Source organism: Hevea brasiliensis, chromosome 16 (genome assembly GCF_030052815.1).
Source record: "Hevea brasiliensis isolate MT/VB/25A 57/8 chromosome 16, ASM3005281v1, whole genome shotgun sequence".
NCBI lineage: Eukaryota > Viridiplantae > Streptophyta > Magnoliopsida > Malpighiales > Euphorbiaceae > Hevea > Hevea brasiliensis.
In genome coordinates, this window is record NC_079508.1 from 59336719 (window position 1) to 59358532 (window position 21814).

General features: G+C 34.9%; 4 protein-coding genes across 11 annotated transcripts; 1 reads left to right on the forward strand and 3 right to left on the reverse strand.

Annotated features, from left to right (window-relative positions):
- The first annotated feature begins 649 nt into the window (after positions 1-649).
- Positions 650-3518, forward strand: LOC110645360 (tubby-like F-box protein 5). The gene is made up of 5 exons (XM_021798490.2): positions 650-962; positions 1512-1895; positions 1993-2080; positions 2410-2539; positions 2618-3518. The coding sequence occupies exons 2-5, from the start codon at positions 1539-1541 to the stop codon at positions 3288-3290; spliced, it is 1248 nt and encodes a 415-aa protein (XP_021654182.2). The 5' UTR covers positions 650-962; positions 1512-1538; the 3' UTR covers positions 3291-3518.
- Positions 3519-4997: 1479 nt separating this feature from the next.
- On the reverse strand, positions 4998-8668 carry LOC110645341 (anaphase-promoting complex subunit 10). 6 transcript variants are annotated; one of them, XM_058138289.1, is made up of 9 exons: positions 8421-8668; positions 8208-8312; positions 7886-8064; positions 7266-7457; positions 7104-7164; positions 6887-6979; positions 6699-6769; positions 5433-5537; positions 4998-5339 (listed from the first exon to the last, which is right to left on the reverse strand). In XM_058138289.1, the coding sequence occupies exons 4-9, from the start codon at positions 7442-7444 to the stop codon at positions 5270-5272; spliced, it is 579 nt and encodes a 192-aa protein (XP_057994272.1). In that variant the 5' UTR covers positions 7445-7457; positions 7886-8064; positions 8208-8312; positions 8421-8668; the 3' UTR covers positions 4998-5269. The 6 variants fall into 6 exon arrangements, with proteins under 6 accessions (XP_057994272.1, XP_021654156.1, XP_057994270.1 ...); XM_021798464.2 differs by having other exon boundaries at positions 7988-8061; positions 8421-8662; XM_058138287.1 differs by having other exon boundaries at positions 7886-8061; positions 8421-8662.
- Positions 8669-9508: 840 nt separating this feature from the next.
- Positions 9509-11244, reverse strand: LOC110645346 (transcription factor BEE 2-like). The gene is made up of 6 exons (XM_058138743.1): positions 10863-11244; positions 10496-10684; positions 10245-10379; positions 10093-10164; positions 9807-9998; positions 9509-9705 (listed from the first exon to the last, which is right to left on the reverse strand). The coding sequence occupies exons 1-6, from the start codon at positions 10935-10937 to the stop codon at positions 9640-9642; spliced, it is 729 nt and encodes a 242-aa protein (XP_057994726.1). The 5' UTR covers positions 10938-11244; the 3' UTR covers positions 9509-9639.
- A 1382-nt stretch (positions 11245-12626) lies between these two features.
- On the reverse strand, positions 12627-20353 carry LOC110645347 (U-box domain-containing protein 5). Of its 3 annotated transcripts, XR_002492975.2 has the most exons (7): positions 19608-20353; positions 18659-18712; positions 17982-18167; positions 17425-17532; positions 15557-16725; positions 13861-14803; positions 12627-13124 (listed from the first exon to the last, which is right to left on the reverse strand). XR_002492975.2 is itself a non-coding variant. In XM_021798473.2 (6 exons), the coding sequence occupies exons 2-6, from the start codon at positions 18689-18691 to the stop codon at positions 14044-14046; spliced, it is 2256 nt and encodes a 751-aa protein (XP_021654165.2). In that variant the 5' UTR covers positions 18692-18712; positions 19608-20353; the 3' UTR covers positions 13677-14043. The 3 variants fall into 3 exon arrangements, 1 of the variants encoding a protein (XP_021654165.2); XM_021798473.2 differs by lacking the exon at positions 12627-13124 and having other exon boundaries at positions 13677-14803; XR_009145006.1 differs by lacking the exons at positions 17982-18167; positions 18659-18712; positions 19608-20353 and having other exon boundaries at positions 15557-16694.
- Between the last annotated feature and the right edge of the window lie 1461 nt (positions 20354-21814).

The window sequence follows — 21814 nt, forward strand, 5'->3', positions numbered from 1 at the left end:
ATAAAAATAAACTGATTTGAAAATTTTTTGAGTAATAATAATTAAATTTAAAATAAATTTAAAATTTAAAAATATTAATTAAATTTAAATATAAATTTAAATAAGGTGATTTCACGGTCCTTTCAAAAAATTGTCGACAATGGGGTGGTCAAGGTGTCAGGTTCGTGGGTTTACAAACTTGTGGATTGGACTCGTTGCACCGTAATGGATCCTTACAAATGAGGGTAAAATAGCCATTGTGTGAAACAAAAAAAGGGAGACAAACTCATTAAAATAACTGTGTATTCTATAGTTATTTTAATTTAATTTTTTATTTCATATATTTTATTATTAAATTATATTTTAATAATAACAACTGATAAAATAATATTTATTTTATAAAAAAAATAGTAAATTCCCTTAAAAGATACTATTTCAAAGTGCTAGGCCATGTGACAGTGTCACAGTACACTAATCCATGCACCGAAATAGATATAATTTTTAACGTGTTTTTTTTAATGGATATTCTATTTTTAATTTATTTTTTTTTTTTCAATTAGAGCTTAAATAAAAATAAATTTTATTTTATTAAAATTAGAAACTCCCACTTTTTTTAACGGTCTTAAATTAATAATATAATAATAGAAAATGAATAAATAGAACGGGAAAGGAAAAGATGAGTTGGATCCGTTTTAAGGGAGCGAATTTCGGGGCTCTGATTGACACTCTGGTCCCTAACCTGCTGCTGCTCCTCTTGGCTCGGTGGTGGCCGTGGTAGCATTGGCGTTGGCCGGGTGGTTCGTCAATGGCGGTGCTAACAGCTAAGTGAAAACCATGGCCATCTCTCTCCGACGTGATCTCCTTTGTTCACCTCTCTCTGATCTCGTTTTCAGTGGTTTTTCTCATTGATGATCTGGGAGATTGGAAGTTTTTGGCATTTCAGCTGTTTGGGTTTGGACAGCTATCTGGTCCATCTGGTTCAGGTTGTTTTATTTTTTTTTTTAATTTATTATTGCCATTATTGTTTCATTTAGAGTTTTAATCTAATGGAATGCATTTTTTTGGAAATCATGATCTTTTGTTGGATCTAATAATGGCTTTTGTTTTATGGTGATATGAGGAGGATATGATTCTCTATTTTACGTTGGAATGTGTGTGTCTGTATGTTTTCTTTCAAATGGGAAAGTTTTGAGTTTGGGGATTGATGACAGAATTGTGAAAGGTATGATTTTTGGGTGTTCCTTGTTAGAATCTTCACTGATTTCACAGGTGCTAATGGGTGGTTTTCATGGCTTTTATATATTTGCATCCGATTCTTGTCCTTTGAACTGGATTTCAAATTATAACATCCAAAACGCGGAACTGTAGTAGAGTCCCAATTTACTTACCCATCAAGCAAAAAAGTCTAATGAAATAAATTTTGTACTCAAGTTTGGTCCTTTTTTATTCTAAGTCATGAACTGAGTTTTACTTTTATTTTTTTATTTTAACTGAATTTTATCATTTTTCTCTCTCTGTATTGATTCTTGAAGGGAAGGATTGATGTGCTCCATTGAATTATGATGTCCCTCAAAAGCATTGTGCGTGAGCTGAGGGAAATGAAGGGTGGAATTGGAAGCATGTCAAGACGAGGGGTTGAAGGGAAGCATTGGCATGGCAGGGCAAGGTCGCATATTGCACCCGATGAAACACCACCTGAATCTGAACCAATTCAACAGGGCCAGTGGGCAAATCTGCCACCAGAATTGCTCTTGGATATCATTAGGAGGGTAGAAGAGAGTGAGATCTCTTGGCCTGCTCGTGCTGTTGTTGTTTCTTGTGCTTTGGTTTGTAGGTTGTGGAGGGAAATCACAAAGGAAGTTGTTAGAACTCCTGAGCAATGTGGGAGGCTAACATTTCCCATCTCGTTGAAGCAGGTAATTCTCTTCCATTCCCCATTCTCATTGTTTCCCCTGATTTATTTACTGTACTTATTGCTGTTTGTTGTAACTTGTCTATGGTTCTTTTAACTAGCCGGGTCCTCGTGAGTCTCCCATACAGTGCTTTATTAAGAGAGATACTGCAACTTCCACTTATCTATTGTACTGTGGTCTGGTGCCTTGTAAGTCATGCTACCCTCTCTTTTATTTTATCTTTTCAATGATGGCATTGGCAATTTAGACTTTTTGCTATTCATGCCATTTTTGCTAAGTTATTCATATATATGCCTTATAAGAAATGTATAAGAACGTTTTTCTGCAATTATTTGTCTGTCTGGGCACTTGCTGATATCTATGGCTGCTGGAATTTACATGTGATTGTTCTTATGCACCTCCTGTATTGATTGACATTTCAATAATTCTTTTGGATTGAAAATTTGGGGAACTCAATGTACCATTTATTTAAATATAAATATATATTAATTTTTCATCATTTTTAATGGTTTGACAGCTGAGAATGAGCGTGATAAATTGCTATTAGCTGCCAGAAAGGTCAGAAGAGCAACATGCACAGACTTCATTATATCTTTGGTCGAAGATGATTTTTCTCGAGCCAGCAACACATATGTTGGTAAACTGAGGTAAGTCTTACAAGAGATGTTAATTAACCTTTTCAATATCTTTGGGTCACAAACAACTTATATTCAAGTTTTTTCCAGGTCTAATTTTCTAGGAACCAAGTTCACCATGTTTGATTGCCAACCTACATGTGAAGTGCCAGTACAACCAGCTAGCCAGACACATCGAAGATTGCATTCTAGGCAGGTGTCTCCAAAATTACCTGCATGTAATTACAGTATAGGCACCATCACCTATGAGCTCAATGTTCTCCGCACGAGAGGGCCAAGGAGAATGCATTGCGTCATGCATTCAATTCCCATCTCTTCCATTGAGGAGGGGGGCTCCGCCCCAACGCCAACATCCTTCCCAGAGACTTTTGATGATAGATTATCTCTCTCAGCAGGTCCAAAAGGGAAGGAACCAGTCTTGAATGTCAGTTCTGGAAGCCTGTCACAGTCTCCAGTAATAGTCCATGGCTCTAGAGAGCCCCTAGTTCTTAAAAACAAGGCCCCCAGATGGCATGAACAGCTACAGTGCTGGTGCCTGAATTTCAGAGGGCGTGTTACTGTTGCTTCCGTTAAGAATTTTCAACTTGTGGCTGCTATTGAGCCATCCCACAATGTTCCAGCTGAAGAGCAAGAGAAGGTGATCTTGCAGTTTGGAAAAATTGGAAAAGACATCTTCACAATGGATTATCGCTACCCCCTTTCTGCCTTCCAAGCCTTTGCCATCTGCCTCAGCAGCTTTGACACCAAACCAGCCTGTGAATGATAAATGTAGTGCCTGAATATATCTACCATAGTTTGCGGAATTGCTTCCTCCAGTTTTGAAATGCAAGTGCAGTCTATGTGTAGCTCTTCATGCATGAGCATTCACAACTGATCTTAGCTGCATAATCCTTACTTTTTCTTATCATGGAATTTGACTTGTATTTTGTTTCATCATCTTAACGCTAATGTTAAATTAAAAAAAAAAAATTCAGTGGATTTTATCTGTAAAGTTGTGCAGTATTCCCTTGTTGAAAAATTGCGAAATTGGCTGGAGCCACAATTCAATTCTAACTATTAAGAGGCACTGGTTTAGATTTTAACAACATTACCTTTTTTACTCTTTTTTTTTTTTTTTTTTTTTTTTTCTGATGAATGAAGATGAAACGATATTACCTTATGTTAAGCTGCGAGCCTACGCATATTATCGCACTCTGCTTCAAGTGGCACTAAAATTCATGCATGCACATACGGTTACGCTTTTTAACTTTTGCTTGTAAATACTTGTCAATTTGTAGGGTGCGTCTGTTCATTAATCGACGAACTAAACGCCTTAAATGCATTTTCTGGATATGTTTGTCTTCACTCTATATATGTAATTAGTTGCAGTCGTTCCCCTGGCCTCTGGTTGTTATTGTCGTGCCCTTATTTTTACAAGCTTGTTGCCTTTGCCTGTATTTATTAGATTGACAAGCTTGCTCCGTTGCATGCTTTAGGTATTTTGCCTATTTTGATCAGTTTGGATGTTATTTGCCTTGTCCTGGTTGCACTTTGAAACCTGGAAATGGGTCTACCTTGCAGTGCAGAGGCATGCTGGTGAGTGGATTGCAGTGAAGGGAGCTGCCTGTCCTTGCTTCAAGTAAAATGATCACTCATCTCTCAAGACTTTTAACAGTGAGATTAAGACCGCCAAAGCATACACTTTCTTGAGAAACTGAAAAATCAAGAGAGAACCTTCTTACCAGGTCTACGAATCAAGTTAATTTAAAAAATTTGATTGTTCAATTGCAAGGAACAAATATGCTTGCCACTTGCATTAGACGACACAGACTCCGAGGAAAGCAATTTGATTCTAACCCCTTTGGCGGGTTTAGCATCTCATCTCTGTGATTTTGTTTCAACTAAAGTTTGGTCTCTTTAGATGCCATGGTCATGGAATACTGGGCTCAAATTGCTGTAGGGGTTCTGTGTATGCTTTTGCTTTGTTTCTGTTTAGACGCACTGAATCTTGGGCAAATGGATTGGTTAACCAATAAACTAGGAGGTCTAAGCCGAAGTGGCACATCATGTCAAGGATTATTCATTATCCGATTCTCTTTGAAAAAGAATAATTTACGATCAAGATGCTTTGACATTTTCTCCCACAATTAAAAAAAAAATGTTGACATACACCTTAATGCTTTGACTTAGAATAAAACTATGTACCCTCACATACATCTCATCAACTTTTTTTCACTCCCTCTGCTCACTTTTTCTTTTTGAATCCTATTTCTTTTCATTATTATGAATTTTTTCTCCAACCGATTAAAAAAAGAAAATAGTAAAGATTGCAATTTCTATAGGCAGAAATTATGAGAAAAGGAATGAACAAGTTATGTGAGGAATTTTTTTCTAATTAAATAATTTGATAGTCTATTGATGTAAACAAGAAAAACCATACTATTATTAAAAAAGTGCAAAAAAAAAAAAGTAAAAAAAAAAGACACTGAAATAGAAAAACCCAAATAGTAATCCAGTAAGGTTGAGTTAAAAGATTCAACTACGGTTTTTCACAGAGTCTTTACTCTTTCCCCTTGACTTCAAACCATACAATAGTAACATTATCTCAAATCTTTGTATCTTCTTTCTTTGGTAAATGCAGAACGTAATAGATCTCAGATGTCCAAAACACATGGTTTTTGGATGCTATGGCTCCTTTCAGCTGCATTCTTCACAGTTTCAGGGATGGTTCCACTTCTCTGTTATCCTGCTAGATCATATTTCTCATCTCACAGATGAGTACGTAATAAACTCTCTTGAAGTAAATTGAAAAGGTTGATGGGGTATAGGATTCCTGCGACAAAGCATTAAAAAGAAAACATCAGCGCGAAGAGTAATGACCAATTTCTGATCAGCAAAATTAGTACGTATGCAGAAGATGACTTACGGTCGAGGCCCATAAACTTTGATCTGACGCACATGAGTATCCCTTCCGTTAAGATGATTTGACAGCACAGCTATTTGTAACATAAATGTATTGACAAAAGTTTCCCTGCCAAACAAAATAGTAAAAACAGTTATAAAGCTAAGAAATCATATTGGACATTTTAATATGTCGCCTGACAAAGATCAACAACATTCATTAGCCTTCAGTTTCCTTAAGCCAAGTATTTCTTTCATTTTTAGTGAACCAGAGATCTGAATAATCTCATGATTCACTCACATGGAGATACATTCTCTTACTAATTATATCTCAACAAAATCAAAAGGGAGAACAAATATAGAAGTTCCAGCAAACTTTTTAATTAGAGCTGCCCACTCTAGTTGTCATGCTTTCATAAATTTCATTTGTTCACATTGGTCAAGTGTATAATTTCTTTTATTCAACTATGAATCAATGTATTGATAAGTAATATCCAAATCCAATCATCCACAATAAGTTCCTTATACCAAGTCCAAATGGCATTTGAATTTTTTTTTTTTTTTTTGTTTATCTATTTGTACAGACTCAAAGCAAGCCCAGGTTCACAAACCAAGGCTGGGCTTAAGATGCCACCCTGAGAGAGAAATGAAAAGAAACTTTAAGCCCTACAAGGACAAGGACTACTACAATTTCCAAAATAAACATTCTATTATAGTTTTTACCCAAACTCATGCGAAATCAGAATAGGGGAACAGTTAAAAGCTTAATAGGAAGTTGATGAGACAAAAATGGACTAGAAATTACGCCCTTATCTTAGAATAATTATGTCATTCATGATCAGATAAGCATGAGAAACAACAATTTGCCACATGACATAGGCATTTGTGGGCAAAAAATATAAATAAATAAATAAAGAATAGAAATTCCAAATCCACCAGCTCAAGACTATCAATCAAATTATGCTCTCTCTCAAACACTTGATCCCATTTAGAAAAACTGTAAATGTTTCAAACTCAAGTTTGCTTTAATATTCCTCAAGCACTTGCTGCCTTGACATCAAGGGAATTGATCAAGCAGCACCTATGAACTCAAAGAAAATGGGAACAACAGACATACTCTTGAATGTTCAAATTTCAGATCTAGTAAGTAGTAACCATATAAAAGCCTATCGTGAGAACTTTAACCCACGATCAACTTATATCTTGAACAAAAGATAAAGCATGAGAAGAAAAAATTGGCAAAGTGGGCATGAGAAGGGGAGGATCAGCACATGGAGATACTAGTTGTTACCTAGGATCATTTCCAGATAAGGATAGATAAACCCAGCCAGTTGGCTTTAGAAGCTCCACAGTCTTGATCTCCTAAAGGCAGTTTAGAACAGGCAATATCAAACCAAATTGAAATTATAAAGATATTCAATATAGAGAGAAATACATTCACACACACACAACTGGATGTGATAAAACTTAATAACATACCTTCAAGTTGTGAAATCCATCGCCAGCGTGAATAGAGATCTTACTGGGGGTATAGCTCTCGTCGAGCTTGAAATCCACATAAAGCACAACCAACTTCAATTCAAAAGAAAAGGAAAATATTCCCACAGTTAGTTCTAGCCTCCAAAAACCAATAAACAAATAACTTTTTTTTTCCTGAAATTGCAACACATCAAGTATCAGAAAACTGGATTCATACTTGCAGCTTTACTTTCTTCTGGAATTGAATGTTCACCAAATGAGGCTGTGCACCATCAGATCTAACACATGCACAGACAAATACAAACAGGCAAAAAAATTTTACAGAGTTCAGAGAGATATCAAAGAGAAATAGAGATGGCATTCGCGTTGGGTTAGTTACTGCCAAAAGGAATCGAGATTGTCATCTCGTAGAGAGAAGACACCATTGCCAGGTTTGCAAGAGCTGACACTCCAAGCAGCCTTTTTGCCCATTTCTCTGAGGTCATCGTCCACAATCAGGTGCTGACTCCATCCTGTAATCTTCCCTTCTTCTTCTCCCTCCGATGACTCTGTTGCCATTTTCTAGTACACTCTGCAAATGTAACTCTCAAATTGTTTCAACTTGCATAGAAAGAGAAACAGAAAAACAAAGATGTCATTTTTGAAATTTGGATTTTGTAAATGGGACCTTCAATCAAATCCTAGTAGTGGAGGGTCATCCAAACAAGTTAGATACTATAGTAACACACAGTCACGCATCACTAAACAAATTGGCCTCCGGTCTCTAACCCAATTCTAAACATATGGACATGAAGCCTTTCCATCAGATCATGGAAACTACCATCCCAGTACAAACAATCAATCAAAAGAATCAAAAGATTAAATTAATCAGCTTTCAAAAATAAAACTATTAATTTGGTGCAAATTGCAGAAGAATTCTAGAAAATATGCAGTATTTCTTTGAGGCATTTGATCAAACAACTGAATTACAAAACATAACTCCCAAAAGCCAAAACTGACCTTTTGAAAAGAAAATTTATATAACCCATTCAGATTTTCAAAGGCATGAATTTGCAAACAAAATTCTACTGCAAAAATCCTAATGCAGCAATAGGTGAGTACTTCAATTCATTGTTCCAAACAAAAGCTCGATTGCAATGCTACTTCAAGAATTACATGAATTACGCTCCCCGGTGCTGCTGTGTAAACAAATCGTCAGACAAGGGACAACCCAAATGCATTCTAAAATCAAGTAGTGTAATGAAATAAAAACGATCAATACAATCACAGACAAGGGCAAGGCTAATCAATTGAAGGCGTAAGGTTGAGTGTTCGAACCTACCAGCTGTTGGGAATGGATGAAACGTGATCCGTTGAGTTTAAGCGATTTGGTGAGAAAAGTGTTTTGACTTGGACCCTCTCAAGCGGAGGCACGAACCCAGTGCGGCTGGCAACACAAAAAATAATAGGTATGTAAGGGATGAAGTGAAAGAGTGATAGGAGAAAAGAGAAACAACAGAGGAGAAGATGCTATGGAAGCTGTATTATCCAGTACCGCGTAGATGTAGTGGGAGGTTTTCGTCAAAATCAGTTGGAATTGAGGCTGCAATGGTAGTTGATTTTGAGGTAGGAATGGAGGTGGTAATTTCGTAGAGCTGCAGGAAAAGGACTGAGGATGTATGTTTGTATGTAAGAGAAGCTTTGAAGATTGTGGTTGTAGACGCCCAAACGGTGGCTTTGCCCAGCAAGTACCGGCGACGGAGGATGATTTCGGCCTGGAAAGGAGGGAAATTGGGTTAAATTAGACTAGCATATGAGAACGGTGCCGTTTGATGCCTCACATTTTATCCTTTTAATGAATGTACCTTTTCCTGTGCAGTTTTTATATTATTAAATATTATAAATAACGTATCAATTATATTCTTAATAAAAAATTACATTGGCTTTCTTTGTAAATAATTTATAAAAAAAAAATTCAATTTAATTTTCATATAATTATATTTAATTTTTTTAAAATAAAAATTTTCAATTAAAAAAATTTAAATTCTTTAAAAAAAAAAGAATTGAATTCTTACAAATTTATAATTTTTAAATAAGAACTTAATTTCTAATTATATGTGATTTTTGGTTCAAAATACTAGTATTAATTATGTTAGAGTTAATCGTCTAAGAATATATCAAAATTCTCACTAAACTCAATTCATCATAATTTAATAAGTGATGTCCTTGATAAAATCACCATTTAATTCAAAAATCTTACATTATATTTGCTAAGCTCATTTTTTTTTCATAATAAGAAAATGAAAAATTTTTTTTCTTTGATTTTAAAACATAAAGAGTCAAATTATTCGGATTTCACTTGCAAAACATTGGAATAAAATTCGAGTTTAATCAAGTTGAGCTCCAGTTTAAATAATTAAAGTAACATATTGAGTTGAGTATTTAATTTTTTTTATATTATATTGAAATAATAACTTATGTTATTTATCATTTTACATTAAATATACAGGAAAAAAAAAGTACAAATTGGAGTTCAAAGTCGAATTTATTCAAGTTTTAATTTGAGATTAATTAAAACTTAAATCGAACTCTTAATGATAATCAAATCAAATATGAGTATCTTGAGCACCACGTGAAGCCAAGTTTGCGGATAAAAATACATTATTATTACAGCTTGACTCAATTACACTCTAAACACGATCTGACATGAATTATGTACATAAATTATCAATGCTAGTGGTAGCAATAAATGTTGGAGAAGAAAAGCATTTTGATCAACCTTGGTGAAATCCTACATTGTGCAGGATTTGGGAGTCAGGATCCAAGAAGGGTTGAGCTTGCTGCAATGCAATTGTGACACCTTTTAGTTAGCGAGACATAATAATAATTAAAAAAAAAGAAGAGTAAAATGGCAGAGTCCGGTTGGTGAAGAAGCAATTACAGAGAAGCAAGATGAGTCGAGGCATGGTTCAGGGATGAACCCTGAGGAGCTTTTTGTAATTCTTTCAGGCGCAGCTTGAGTAGGATTATCTGCTCCTGCATCTTGTTGCACTAAATTATGTTCAAGCTGTGACAAATTGATAAATCCTGATGATATTGTGGCCGTCTGAAAACTTGCGACGTAAGCAGGAAACTTCATTGATGATTATTTAGAAGAACAGGTTAGCTGTAGAAGAAACTAAGAGAAATTTTCCTGTTTAGGATATTCTATGTAGCTACAGTCTAACCTCTTTCCCAGAAAAGTTGTCACCATTCAATCCTTGCCTTGGAGCCAGAGTTGCAAGTTTCATTGATAAGAACTGCAAGAAAATCAGAACCTGATTACACGAATGCTTAAAAGCAACATCATCGAGGAAACAAAAAACTAGGTTCTGGTTACCTCAACTTGTCCTTGAAGAGATTGAACATAATTGATGACTTCATCAAGCAATCCAGCCCCGCCAGTAATTTTGTTGCATCCAGGAACCAGTTCTTGTAGACACTTCATTTTCTTACTTATTTTTTCCCTCCTGGCCTAAATTTCATTTACATGTATAGCCAAAATCAATCAAGAGTCAAGGCTAACACCAAAGTGCATAATCCTATGAACAATTTACATGAACAGTGATAATTGAAAATTATCCAGCTTACTCTTTCTGCTAAGCTGTGACTGTCAGTTGCCTTGCCACGACGCGCCCGTACATGATTGTAATCTGGATTTCGAACCTCTGAAGTCTTGTGATTTTCCTTCCAAGAATCTGCTGAAATTTCTGTACTGGTTTTCTCCTTGACCTTGGACTGCACTTCCACTTGTCCTCTAAATTCTTCTGCTGCAAAATGCTATTGAGAAATGATAGGTTAGAACTGAACTTGTATTCAGTAAACAAATTAATCATTCAGGTGTAACATCTTTGCTTCTTGAATTGCAGAGAATTGAAGAATTATGAGAAAAAAAATAATTAATTTCAGATTCCTGCAGTCCGCTAAATGAACTTGGAGTAAGGACAAAGATACCCACCTCTGCTTTTCTCTTATTTGAACAAACTCTTTCGTGGCTGGATTGCATCTTCTCCATCAAGGCTCCATCCTCCATCTTTGCTGCCTCTTCAAGTTCAATCCCAACTTGGCGGCAGGAAGTCTTTGGAAGACAATGATCAATCTCAATAGAAAGCGCTGCTACATCTGTTCTCACAAAACCAATCTTATCATTAGCAACAAACTATGAGCAAATTATTTTAAAAAAAAAATCACCATATTTCTCCAAATCACTACTACCCAGAAACTTTCCAGGCCGTCTCTTCGAATGAACAGTATCTCCATTATCAAAGAAACCAAGAAAATGAGGCATGGAATCAGATTGAAGGGAATAGTGCTGCAGCCATTTGAGCCTTGCTTGCTGTTTCTCAAACACAGTAGACATGTCCATGCAAAAGGCGTGTTTGATAGAGCAGAAGGTAGGTGATGCTACCAAATGGTCCTAAAACACACACACATATAAATATATACAGAGAGAGATTTGACAGATTATAGATAAAGTAAAGATAGAGATGGAACTAGAGAGAAGAGAGCGAAGCAAGGAAATGATAGAAGAATTTAGACCATAAACGGAGAAGCAGTGGGCAATGGTCCCCAATAACATAATCGCCATGTGAGAATGTCCGCTGAACAGGAAAATGCAGAGCCTTCAACGGGTTTTTTAAGGGTTCCAGCCTTTCAAGCTTTGCTACGGATCTCCGTTGCTTTGTACAACGGGGATATCCGTTAACCACGGCACCTTCTGGTCGGAAAGAGAATTATAACTTATCGAAGATATTATATAAATTATTTTAATTATCAATTGTAGAAGTATTATTTAATTTCAAAGCTTTATCATGTGATGTGATGTACCAAATTGAGAAAATCCATTTCTGAATCTCTGAATTTTTTTTTAATCATCTTTTGAAATCTTTTTTTTTCTTCAATTATATATTATGGAATTCAAAAAAAATTATTAACAAAACAGCAGTAAAATTTTAATTTCAAATTAATTGAAATCGTCTGTATATATTTTTTTTATCATTTAATTTTACTACATATGAAATTTGTATAAATAGCCAAAAAATTTTCGACAAATATAAATCATTAAAATTAAAAAAAAATAAATAAATTTTGGGTACCTTTGAACTTTTTGAATTTTGCTTATTTAGCAATGCAAAATAATAAATAAATAAATAAATTATTAAGCCAACCATGAAAAATTCAAGAGGTCAAGATGGGTTTTTCCTATCGTATGGAAAATTACATTTTGCACCATGAGGAATGAGGATAATTTGATAAAGCTCTGTTTTAAATTTTCATCATTGTGAATATATAACTAATGGTCAATAAGTGTGGCTAGCATGGTGAACCTTCATCCCAAAAACACAAACTAACATATTCAACATTTTAATAAGAAGGATAAGAATAAGTGAAGGATCATGAATCACTAGCAGGATTTGCAAAAAGTCCATGCATTGATAGATTCATGAAGATTCCAGGGCAACCCACCGACATTATATGCCGAACTAGGACAACAGAAAACAATCACACCAACCTATCTACTTGTTAATAATCTCATCACAGCAACTCGATCAATCACTCCATATGGTTTGCCTCCTCCAAGGTACCACTCTTTCTTTTTATATTGGAAAATTTTTAAACAGAAGAGGTTATTGGAGTTCAAATCCATTATTTTTAGGAGACAAATGCTCCATTCTACGCTAGATTATAGTCATATTCTAATAACTCTTTAAGGCGGAATAAATTGGATAATTCAGCATATTATATACATTGAGCCTTCCTACAGGCCAAGAGGAAGAATTACATCAAATTTGACTATATTGACAAGATCACAATATTTAATGGAGAAAGATTATAGAAATCATATAGGCATAAGCTAAACTTGAGCCACCTTTAACATGATGGGTATGAGGATAAGTGATGTGAAGGTGGGAGACAAAAGGTTGGAGGACTTATTGGAGCATTGGAGGAAGCCCACCCGCTTCATATAAGCATGTCCCCAAGGCCAAAGGTTTTTGGTCATGGAAATCTTACATTCTATATTTTGCTCAAATCAGATATAAGCCTCTGTCCGTTGCCATTTGCCAACCCATTGATCTACCTCTTGGTGACCATAAAGCTCTTTTAAATTCTTGGACAGTTTGCAATAGAAATCAACGTCTGCAAATTCAGAACCTAGATTACAACTGACTTATGCTTTTGTCTAAATTCCCTCACCTGTATTTGGAGCCAGTAAAAATATCTGCAAAATATTTTCCAATGGAATACCAATCAAACAATAGAATCAAATGAAATTGTATGAAAGACGAGATGAAACCAGAAAAGCACAATATTCTTGTGCAAAGAATAAAATAATAAAAAGGCAAATGTAAACTAACCATACTGCCTTCTAATCCAGGCTAATGTGGCATGCTATGAGTGGTTCATCGTTAATGTTTTTGTGCTAAGAATTATGTTCATGAAAAATAAAATTGCACCACATTGGACAAGATGGTAAAAGCAGTAAAAAAATGGTGGGAAGGGTCGCATTTTTCACAACTAAGGGAAATAAATAAGTATAGCACGTTTTGATATTATAATGGTCTATACATATTTTCGATCCCATCAGAGAAACGTTGAATAAATCTACTCAAATCTACTCTTAGTTTCTCTGAGCAGTGAGCATAACACCAGTCTGTGATTTTCTAGAAAGCAAAGGTTATCCCCAAGATAATGGCAACTTGAGCCTATTTGCTAGCTGAACTTGAGAGGGAATATATATGCCAATGAGCAACAATAAGTGGAGTCATGCATATTGATAAACGCTCAAATTTCAGATCATCAGCTTAGGATGCCAATTACACATCAAACTAGGCTATACAATGTTATTATATATACTGCTGAAACACAGCAGCACATACATCATCGGAAAATAATGAAAGCAACCAAATGCTACATATCATGAATTAGCCCTGGGGAAAAAAATCAAGATCACTTACCAACTAATAATATACATTTAGGTAAAGTATGATGACATTACTGCTCCATTCCAGGTTAAAGTGAAACCCAACAAAAAGGCAGAAACAGATATCCCACCAGGCAGATTCTTTTTTTTTTTTTTTAACCATGAGAAGAGATTCTGAGTCTCCACAAAGTCAACAAATAAAAGTAAGATCCAAGTGTCATCTCTTCTTCTTTGATGCATGGGAACTTGGCTTCGAGAATAAATTCATCTTGAAAAATCCAGATGTCTTGGAAGATTTCTTTTCTTTAGTGTGTTGGCTTCCATCTCTACTGGTATCAACATCAGACTGAAAGCATTCTTGTTCATTTCCATGGTCTATATCTCTCAGCTGCCGAAGCAATTCCAAGGCAGTTGCCTTTGCTCTATCGTTTCCATTGACGGATATATCAACAAGGGAAGGAATAACACCTTCAACCATGACCAACTGACAATATTGGATACGCTGAGAGCATAAAGAAAGAAGAACAGCCACTGCATGCTCCTGTTCCTCACGACTGCCACTCTCAAGTAGTTCAGCAACTGAAGAAATAAATCCATTTGTTTCAACAACAGCAATCCTAGCCTTTTCAGTTTCACACAAATTTTTCAACAGAACCATACAATATCTTGCAATTCTGCCTTCATTTATGAGAGGAACCAACTTTGGGATGCACTCCAAAGATATAATTTGGGAACAAATATCACAGTTTGAGGACAGATTATGCAGAATTTTAATGGCTCGTTCCTGGAATTCTTTGCTCTGTGAATCAAGGATCTTCAATACGGGAACAAGAGCACCAGCTGCTGTGATTTTAGTTCTGCAATATGGATCACCGGACAACACTTCCAGTATTGCAAGAGTCTCTTCAGTTACTTCAGAGTCCAGGAAAGACACCAGTAGATTAAATGAATCTTCATGTAAATATGATAATCCACTTCTGCATGGAGCAGCACATATATTGAAAGTAATAGACATAGATCCATGCAAAAGAGAAACATGAATGGAACTTAAAGTCAATTCAGCGAAGTCAAGCCCCATTTTGCACTATAAACTGCCAAATGCCATGCAATTTTAACATGCAATTTTGTGGCAATACAACAATATACTTCATGAACATGAGCAAAGGACAAAAGTCAAATATACAACATTAATTCAACATGTTTTAGCAAGTAGAGCTGTTCAAAATGTGGGTCAAGATTTATAATCTTGGCCTGATCCCAGCCCGGCCCAACTATCTAGGCCCATATCTTCGACCAAGCCCAGTTAATACAATAAAAACTATATAAATATTATTCTTTTATCAATCAGGCTGGATGACCCTTAATAAACACAAATCCCAACCTGGCCTACTTTAAATGGGTCTGAGCAAGGGGAAAAAAGCTTTTTAGCATGCTGAACTGGTGGTTCCCTGGGCTCATTAGTAAGTCTATTAGCATGTTATTTTCAATCATCATAGAGCAGATAACTAAGTTCAGCAGTAACATATGTTATTTACTAGTTGGCAATTTATCTTCTCATAGCTCTTCTTTATTCAGGCCATTGACTGCCAATATAAGGATTCGTAGCAGTTAAATAAGAGAGAAAAAATAAAAGTAACAATGATAAGAACTCATGATTCCAACACACTGAAGCGTCAGAAGAAATTGAAGAATTCCAGTATAAGTAATATCATGTACAAAGAACAAATTACCTATTTTGGCTCACAAAGGCAAGTAACAATTGAGATCCAGCTCTCTGAGCTCTTGCATCATGTTGCTCACATGCATCCTTCAGAAATCTAAAGAGAGGATCAACAAAATTCTCAGAAGACATAGAATAACATGATTGATTATTATATTGCAAATAGCTATTGATATCTTCAACCATTTTGCATTGGGAGTCCCAATTAAGCTCAGAAAGTCTAGTTAAAAACTCTGAGTCTGTCTCAATTATGGATGCATGAGACTGGAATTGAAGGCAATCCTCAGTTTTCCGAGTCAACATCAAACTAGATCCATCTGCAAACCTAGTGCGTGAAGAGTCTGAACTGTAACTAGCATCTAAAGACCCAAATGATATATTGCTGATATCCAGTGGAAGGTGTAGATCATTCATAGAGCTGCCTAAGCTAGTAATGGATGTAGAGGATACGTCCAATGAGTGAAACACTTGCACACTTGGATCAGGAATGGTGACTCCATGCTTTTCACACCACCTTGATATCAGGTGTTTCATGGCAGTGTTTGGGGTCAATGAACAGTGAGGCAGTTTCACTTTTGTTTTTGGACATGCGTTATTACCATCATCAAACCACTTTTGTATCCACATCCTTTCAAATGTTTGTCCAGAAGCAATGACAACAGGATCATACATCAATCTCATGGATATGGGGCACTTAAACTCCTCAGGGGGTGTATCTCTACTTAGAACATCAGTTTGCACCTCATACTGCTGAATTCCTATATCAGACTCTACTTCTTCAACAGATTGGCTATATACAGAAGTATTGGTAGAGTTTGTCCGTGCAACTGATCCCTCATGCTCAGCTTTGGGATTCTCTATTTGCTCTTCCATAATCAAGTCTCCATACTTCTTCAACAGATACAAAAAATATTTTAAGATCTTCTTTTTGGTAGGATCAGTGTCACCAACTTTATCCAACAGCTTCTTAATAGATCTTTTCTCTATTAGTATAGCCTTTGGGGATGTAATATGAAGCCTTGGAGCAGCAACTTGAAGAGCTTTCATTTCAGAATATGCCACAGAATCAGATAAAAAAGAGCCATGCTGAATCAGTTCACGCACAGCCTTACCAGCCTCTTCATCAGAAGAGTCCAGCATAAATGTTGCTGCATTTAAATCATCAATAATTTGAGATATCTGCAAATGAGAGTTGCTTATCAATTCTACCAAAGAACTGATGATCAATAAAAGAAAGTAACACACAGAATTACAAAATGGAGCTGAGCTGATCTAAAAAGAATAACACAAACAGACATTGTTTTCTGTAAACTAGATACCCCAATAACAATTAATCCAAAGTTAACAATGACAAAGTGATGATGCAAAACGGAACATGGATAAGCAGGATTCATGGTAAACTTATGATTAACAGCTAAAACATGGATGGATCAGGAACAAGGAACCAAATTCCTTTTCATATACTTTCAGTCCAGGAATTTCAGCAGTCACCAGACCATTTCATATGACTTTCAGTCCAGATCTAGTTGAAACCCATTTCAGTAGTAAAAATAACAAAAACAGAGAGAGAGAGAGAGAGAGAGAGAGAGAGAAAGAGAGAGAGAGAGCATAATTTGTAATGCATTGCTCAAGAACACAAGTCTGCATGAAAGGCACACACCACAATGAACAAGTTTGATGCAAATGTTGTAGCATCAAGGAACAAAACTAAGTTCTATGTTGATGCAAGAAAATAGCTAAGCAATTTCTATAGACACATGTAATTGCAAGTTTGGTTATTTTCTCATTGAAACATATCCATCATTGCATCTAGTGGAGAAACAGAAAAAAGAAAAAGAGAACAAAAGAAGACTCAAGAACCCATGTAATTTGACATACCTCAGCAGCCAACATAGTTGGAACCATAGTCTGAATTTGGCCTAAACTTTGCTCAAAATTGTTCCTTGATCTTTGACATCTTGAGATTATTACATCCCCAGTTATTACCTGAAAGTAATGCAAGAAGCAGTATCAACCAAAATTGAAGTAGATGGAAATTATATCAATTTCTACACAAAAATTGAATGATTCAGAGCATGACTATCCTAGTAACAAACTACAACACAGGGAATCCATTTGGAAACATATATTTTGTGACATTTAGGCAAAGATTGCTACTCTTAAGGATGGAACAAAAAAAAAAAAGAGAGAACCAATCAAGAAGTGTATGTAGCATCTGTCACTCAACTCAACTCAACTCAACTAAGCCTTTATCCCAAAAATTTGGGATCGGCTATATGAATTCGCTTTCTCCACTCTAAACGATTTTGGGTTAAATCCTCAGAAATGTGTCACTGAAAAGGATAAAATTTGCACATATGCATGCGCATCTATATCAGTGACGAGTTTATTATTTCATCCACTTTCTTTATCTGAAATTAATGAAGGATACTTACCAAATATAGTTTACTAGACTCACAGCAGTACCGGAGAATTTGCCTTGCTTTCTCAATTGTGCCATTTAACAAGCATAGTGCCTGTATTCCTGATGCGCATCGTGGCCGAGCTGCTTCTATTTCTGGAAATACACGTCCAATTCTATCAACTAATTTCATTAATTCAGTGCAAATTGAGCGATGCGCCTGAAAACATGAATTACATTTAAGTTATCTTGAAAAAAGAAAAAATAGAATTGAATCAAATAAATATAGAAGTACAAACAAAATCTGCAACATAAACTTTACAGGAAACACTTCATTCTCCAAATTATAGCCTTTCCTCTGTACCTATTGCCTTAATTGGAAGGCATCTAACCTATTCAAGTGCCAGTGAAGGCGTCATGTGAAAAGCCTTGACATAGCTTAAGTTTTTTCATACTCCTAAGTTACATTAAACAGTTCAATATCCACAGCACAATAAGAGAAATATGTCACATGGAACATCAGGTGCATATCTAATTTCACCTCCGTAACAAATGCACACATTTTATTCTAAATATATTCCAATTCATTCATGGAAGTACATGAACCAGATGCCAAAGAGGTAATTTAAAAAGTTGCATCTGAAAATACTCCATACAAATTATAATAATGCAGACGGTTCAATTGAACAGCATATTGACTTGAGACAATACCTTAAAGGAATAAAGGTATGGCAGTGTCCCCATTCAAAGAGAAGAACGCAGGGTCTGCAGATTAATTGGCAATTCAAATGTCAAATAATACCTACTTAAAAGTCAAATATATAACCTAAAAAATAAGATATTATGAGAAGGAAGAAAAAATCACGTAATTTACCAAAGTACGAACAGAAAAATGTAATAGCATTACCAGTTAACCACCAAGACTGATTAATTATCCAAAACATAAATACACCAATACAAAAACAAGGATTAGGTTAACCCAATTGACACTAGATACATGAACTACAGTATACAGAGTTCATCAAAGTTAATCCAGAATCTCTGACATTAAGTGGATAAGAATTGTTTATATTAACTTTTTGCGGAGTGAAAATCATGAGAAACCAGACGGCAAAAGATCTGCAGAAAACCCATGCTGAAAGCAGCACTCTTTATTGACCATTTCAAGATAATTCTCAAGAGTTGAAACTACCAACTTTGAAGGAATCATTATTACATTCCAATTGGAAACAAATTTTTAGTTTTCCATGGACCAGGTGATGTCTAGGTACCATGTCCATCATCTCATACACTTCCCCCTCAATTCCAAAGCATTTGAACAACCACCACAACAATAATCAAGTATATACACAGTGTTAAATTGAATCTTCCTGATTAGTTGACTATAGGGGTAGATTTACTAGACTATGGGGCATATTTTAAGACCCTTTTCAGCAAAAAAGAATCAATTAGCCAACTAGCACACTCATACATAAAAATGTGAGCATTCTTAGAATTTTGCTGGAAGCAACCCTTTGTGTTTTTGTCCAACGCATAACATTTGGAAGACAATAAAAGATTTCTTTGAGTCGATCTTACTAACTAGTAACTACCATAATTAAAGACCACAAAAGCACAAGAAAAGGAGGAGAGAAGAAGAATAAGAATGAAAAGGCTTCACCTAGTAAGGTGGAAACAAAAACAATAAGAAGATGAAGAAGAAGCTCCCTTCACTGCTGATAAGGAAGCTGAAAAACACAACCTCTCTCTCTCTTTGTTAGCACTAGAGCGTCCAAGCTAGCCAAAGCCAAATTCTTGATCACAAAATTTTTCTCATATTCGTCAATGAATACAAAATTCTTACAATACCGTTATCATTGAAGCCACCAGCCAGCTTAGCTCTAAAACAAACAGAACACCAGCCAAAGCGAACCAATTACAAGCAAAATTCAAGTTGCCGAAGCAATAACCCAAGAGAATCCTTGTAGATGATGATGATGATGAACAACACACAGAATCTGTGCACATAAGTCTTCTTTATATCTTCCCGTATATAACACAAACCCTAAACCCAGAAATGATTTTCCGCTGTAAGAACCAGAAGCAGAAAGAATTCAGGCTTAGCCCTTCAAGAACATGAAAGCAGACAACCCAAAAAGGAAAAAGAAACAGCCCTTGCAAAAAGAAAAGGAAAACCAACAACAGCGAGAGAAAGTTTATCTAATAATTTAGACTAAAGCGAAAGAGAGACAAAGAAAGACCCGTCAACTAGCTAATATGCAGTGCAACTTAATACAGGTTCTTAGCCTGGTAATAATAAAAATATCAGATTTTTCTTGGTCCGCCATGAAGAAAGTGAAATGGGAAAGGCAAAAGAAACCATCGCACAGCGGGCGTCCGTCCCTCTCAATCTTCACGACAAAACCATTTTTAAATGGGCTTAACTACCATAAAACCCCTTAATTTGCTCCGCGTAATCATTTAAACGAGTTTTTTTTATAATTATTTTATTTATAAAAAAAGAAAATTTTAATAAAATTTAAAACTTTAATAATTGAAGTACTCCATAATTTAATTTAAAAAATTAAAAACCGAAGTGTAATAAAAATTTTATAATTTTATAATAAATATAATTACTCACTTAATTCAATGGTTACAATTAATTATTAATTAATAATAATAAATTGCGTATCATAAAAATTTTAATTATAATAAATTGCTTTAAATGTCATATTCATCAGACGCCAATTCTAAATCAATGGCTAAAAGGCTTAAAAATAAAAATAAAATCAGAAAATGGTCTTGTGGAAAAGATTCTCGTGACGCGGACCGGATCGACGAATATAACATAAGGTTTGACATTTACATTTCCACACGCAGTCTCTATTGAACATCCGAGTGAATTAATGAAAGACAATTCTAGCAGCGCGTTTAGAATCGTGTATTTAACCGTAGTATCTTTAGTTTAGTGGGGCTTCCAATCTTAATTAAACCTTATTATATTAAAAAGAACCACATTTTTAATCTGATATATTAAAAAAATATATATTATTTTAATTTTTTTTTTAAATAATCTGACTTAATTCAAATATATTTTTTTTAAAATTACTAAATTTACATTACAAAGTTTAAAGGGCATCTGAAAATACAATAAATAGTAAAAAATCCTGATAAATAACTAATCAATTACAGTGAAGCTAATTAGAAAAGTTTAGCATAGCTAAATGATGAACTGCCTCATTTACTTTTCTTTTTACACGAGAGAAAATTAAAAGAGAAAATTAAAATGTTAAAAGAATAAGTTAAAGCTAAAATAAACTGCATTACTACTAGAATTTCCCATGGCATATGAGGTGTTGTAATCAAGAAATTATAGAAGATGAGTCAGACTCAACAATAATTAGGCAGCAACCCATACTTTTTTCTAATCTTATCGTATAAAAGATAGGTAGGGCTTTCTCAATTAAAGGAGAGGCACACCTGATTTTTTTCGTTTATCCATTCAACACTTAACCTGTAGAAAAACTCCCCTTTAGAGTGGATGCCAAGAGTGGATGCCAGGTAGGGAAAAAGTTTGAATTTCTGTTTGAGTTACGAGATTGCTATTATTACATGAACGTATCAACACTTCATTAATAGATTTCAGAATTGCTTTAACTGTTTTTAGGGAATTTGAGTTAAAGCTGGCCTTAACTCAAACATGTCAGATGTGGAGTTTGCATATATGAACATTTAGAGTAACTCAATATTGAAATAAAGTAAACTCAATATTATATATATAAAATAATTCAAATTTAACCCATCTCAAAAATTAACTTAAAGAAAATAAATTCTTAAAGAAAATAAATTTATACAAGTCTTATATTTAATAAAAAAAATATTTCAAAT

What these genes read in the sequence shown, in the direction of transcription:
- LOC110645360 (XM_021798490.2), top strand. Translation starts at nt 1,539, where the DNA reads ATGATGTCCCTCAAAAGCATTGTGCGTGAGCTGAGGGAAATGAAGGGT. An exon ending in GTACTGTGGTCTGGTGCCTT is followed by an intron (nt 2,081 to 2,409) that starts GTAAGTCATGCT and finishes ATGGTTTGACAG; the next exon opens with CTGAGAATGAGCGTGATAAA. An exon ending in ACATATGTTGGTAAACTGAG is followed by an intron (nt 2,540 to 2,617) that starts GTAAGTCTTACA and finishes AGTTTTTTCCAG; the next exon opens with GTCTAATTTTCTAGGAACCA.
- LOC110645341 (XM_058138289.1), bottom strand. Translation starts at nt 7,444, where the DNA reads ATGGCAACAGAGTCATCGGAGGGAGAAGAAGAAGGGAAGATTACAGGA. An exon ending in AGAAGAAAGTAAAGCTGCAA is followed by an intron (nt 6,980 to 7,103) that starts GTATGAATCCAG and finishes TTTGAATTGAAG; the next exon opens with TTGGTTGTGCTTTATGTGGA. An exon ending in AAAGTTTATGGGCCTCGACC is followed by an intron (nt 5,340 to 5,432) that starts GTAAGTCATCTT and finishes GCTTTGTCGCAG; the next exon opens with GAATCCTATACCCCATCAAC.
- LOC110645346 (XM_058138743.1), bottom strand. Translation starts at nt 10,937, where the DNA reads ATGGAGGATGGAGCCTTGATGGAGAAGATGCAATCCAGCCACGAAAGA. An exon ending in CAAATAAGAGAAAAGCAGAG is followed by an intron (nt 10,685 to 10,862) that starts GTGGGTATCTTT and finishes ATTTCTCAATAG; the next exon opens with CATTTTGCAGCAGAAGAATT. An exon ending in GTCACAGCTTAGCAGAAAGA is followed by an intron (nt 10,380 to 10,495) that starts GTAAGCTGGATA and finishes AATGAAATTTAG; the next exon opens with GCCAGGAGGGAAAAAATAAG.
- LOC110645347 (XM_021798473.2), bottom strand. Translation starts at nt 18,691, where the DNA reads ATGGGGACACTGCCATACCTTTATTCCTTTAAG. An exon ending in CATACCTTTATTCCTTTAAG is followed by an intron (nt 18,168 to 18,658) that starts GTATTGTCTCAA and finishes TCATGTTTTCAG; the next exon opens with GCGCATCGCTCAATTTGCAC. An exon ending in CAACTATGTTGGCTGCTGAG is followed by an intron (nt 16,726 to 17,424) that starts GTATGTCAAATT and finishes TCTCATTTGCAG; the next exon opens with ATATCTCAAATTATTGATGA.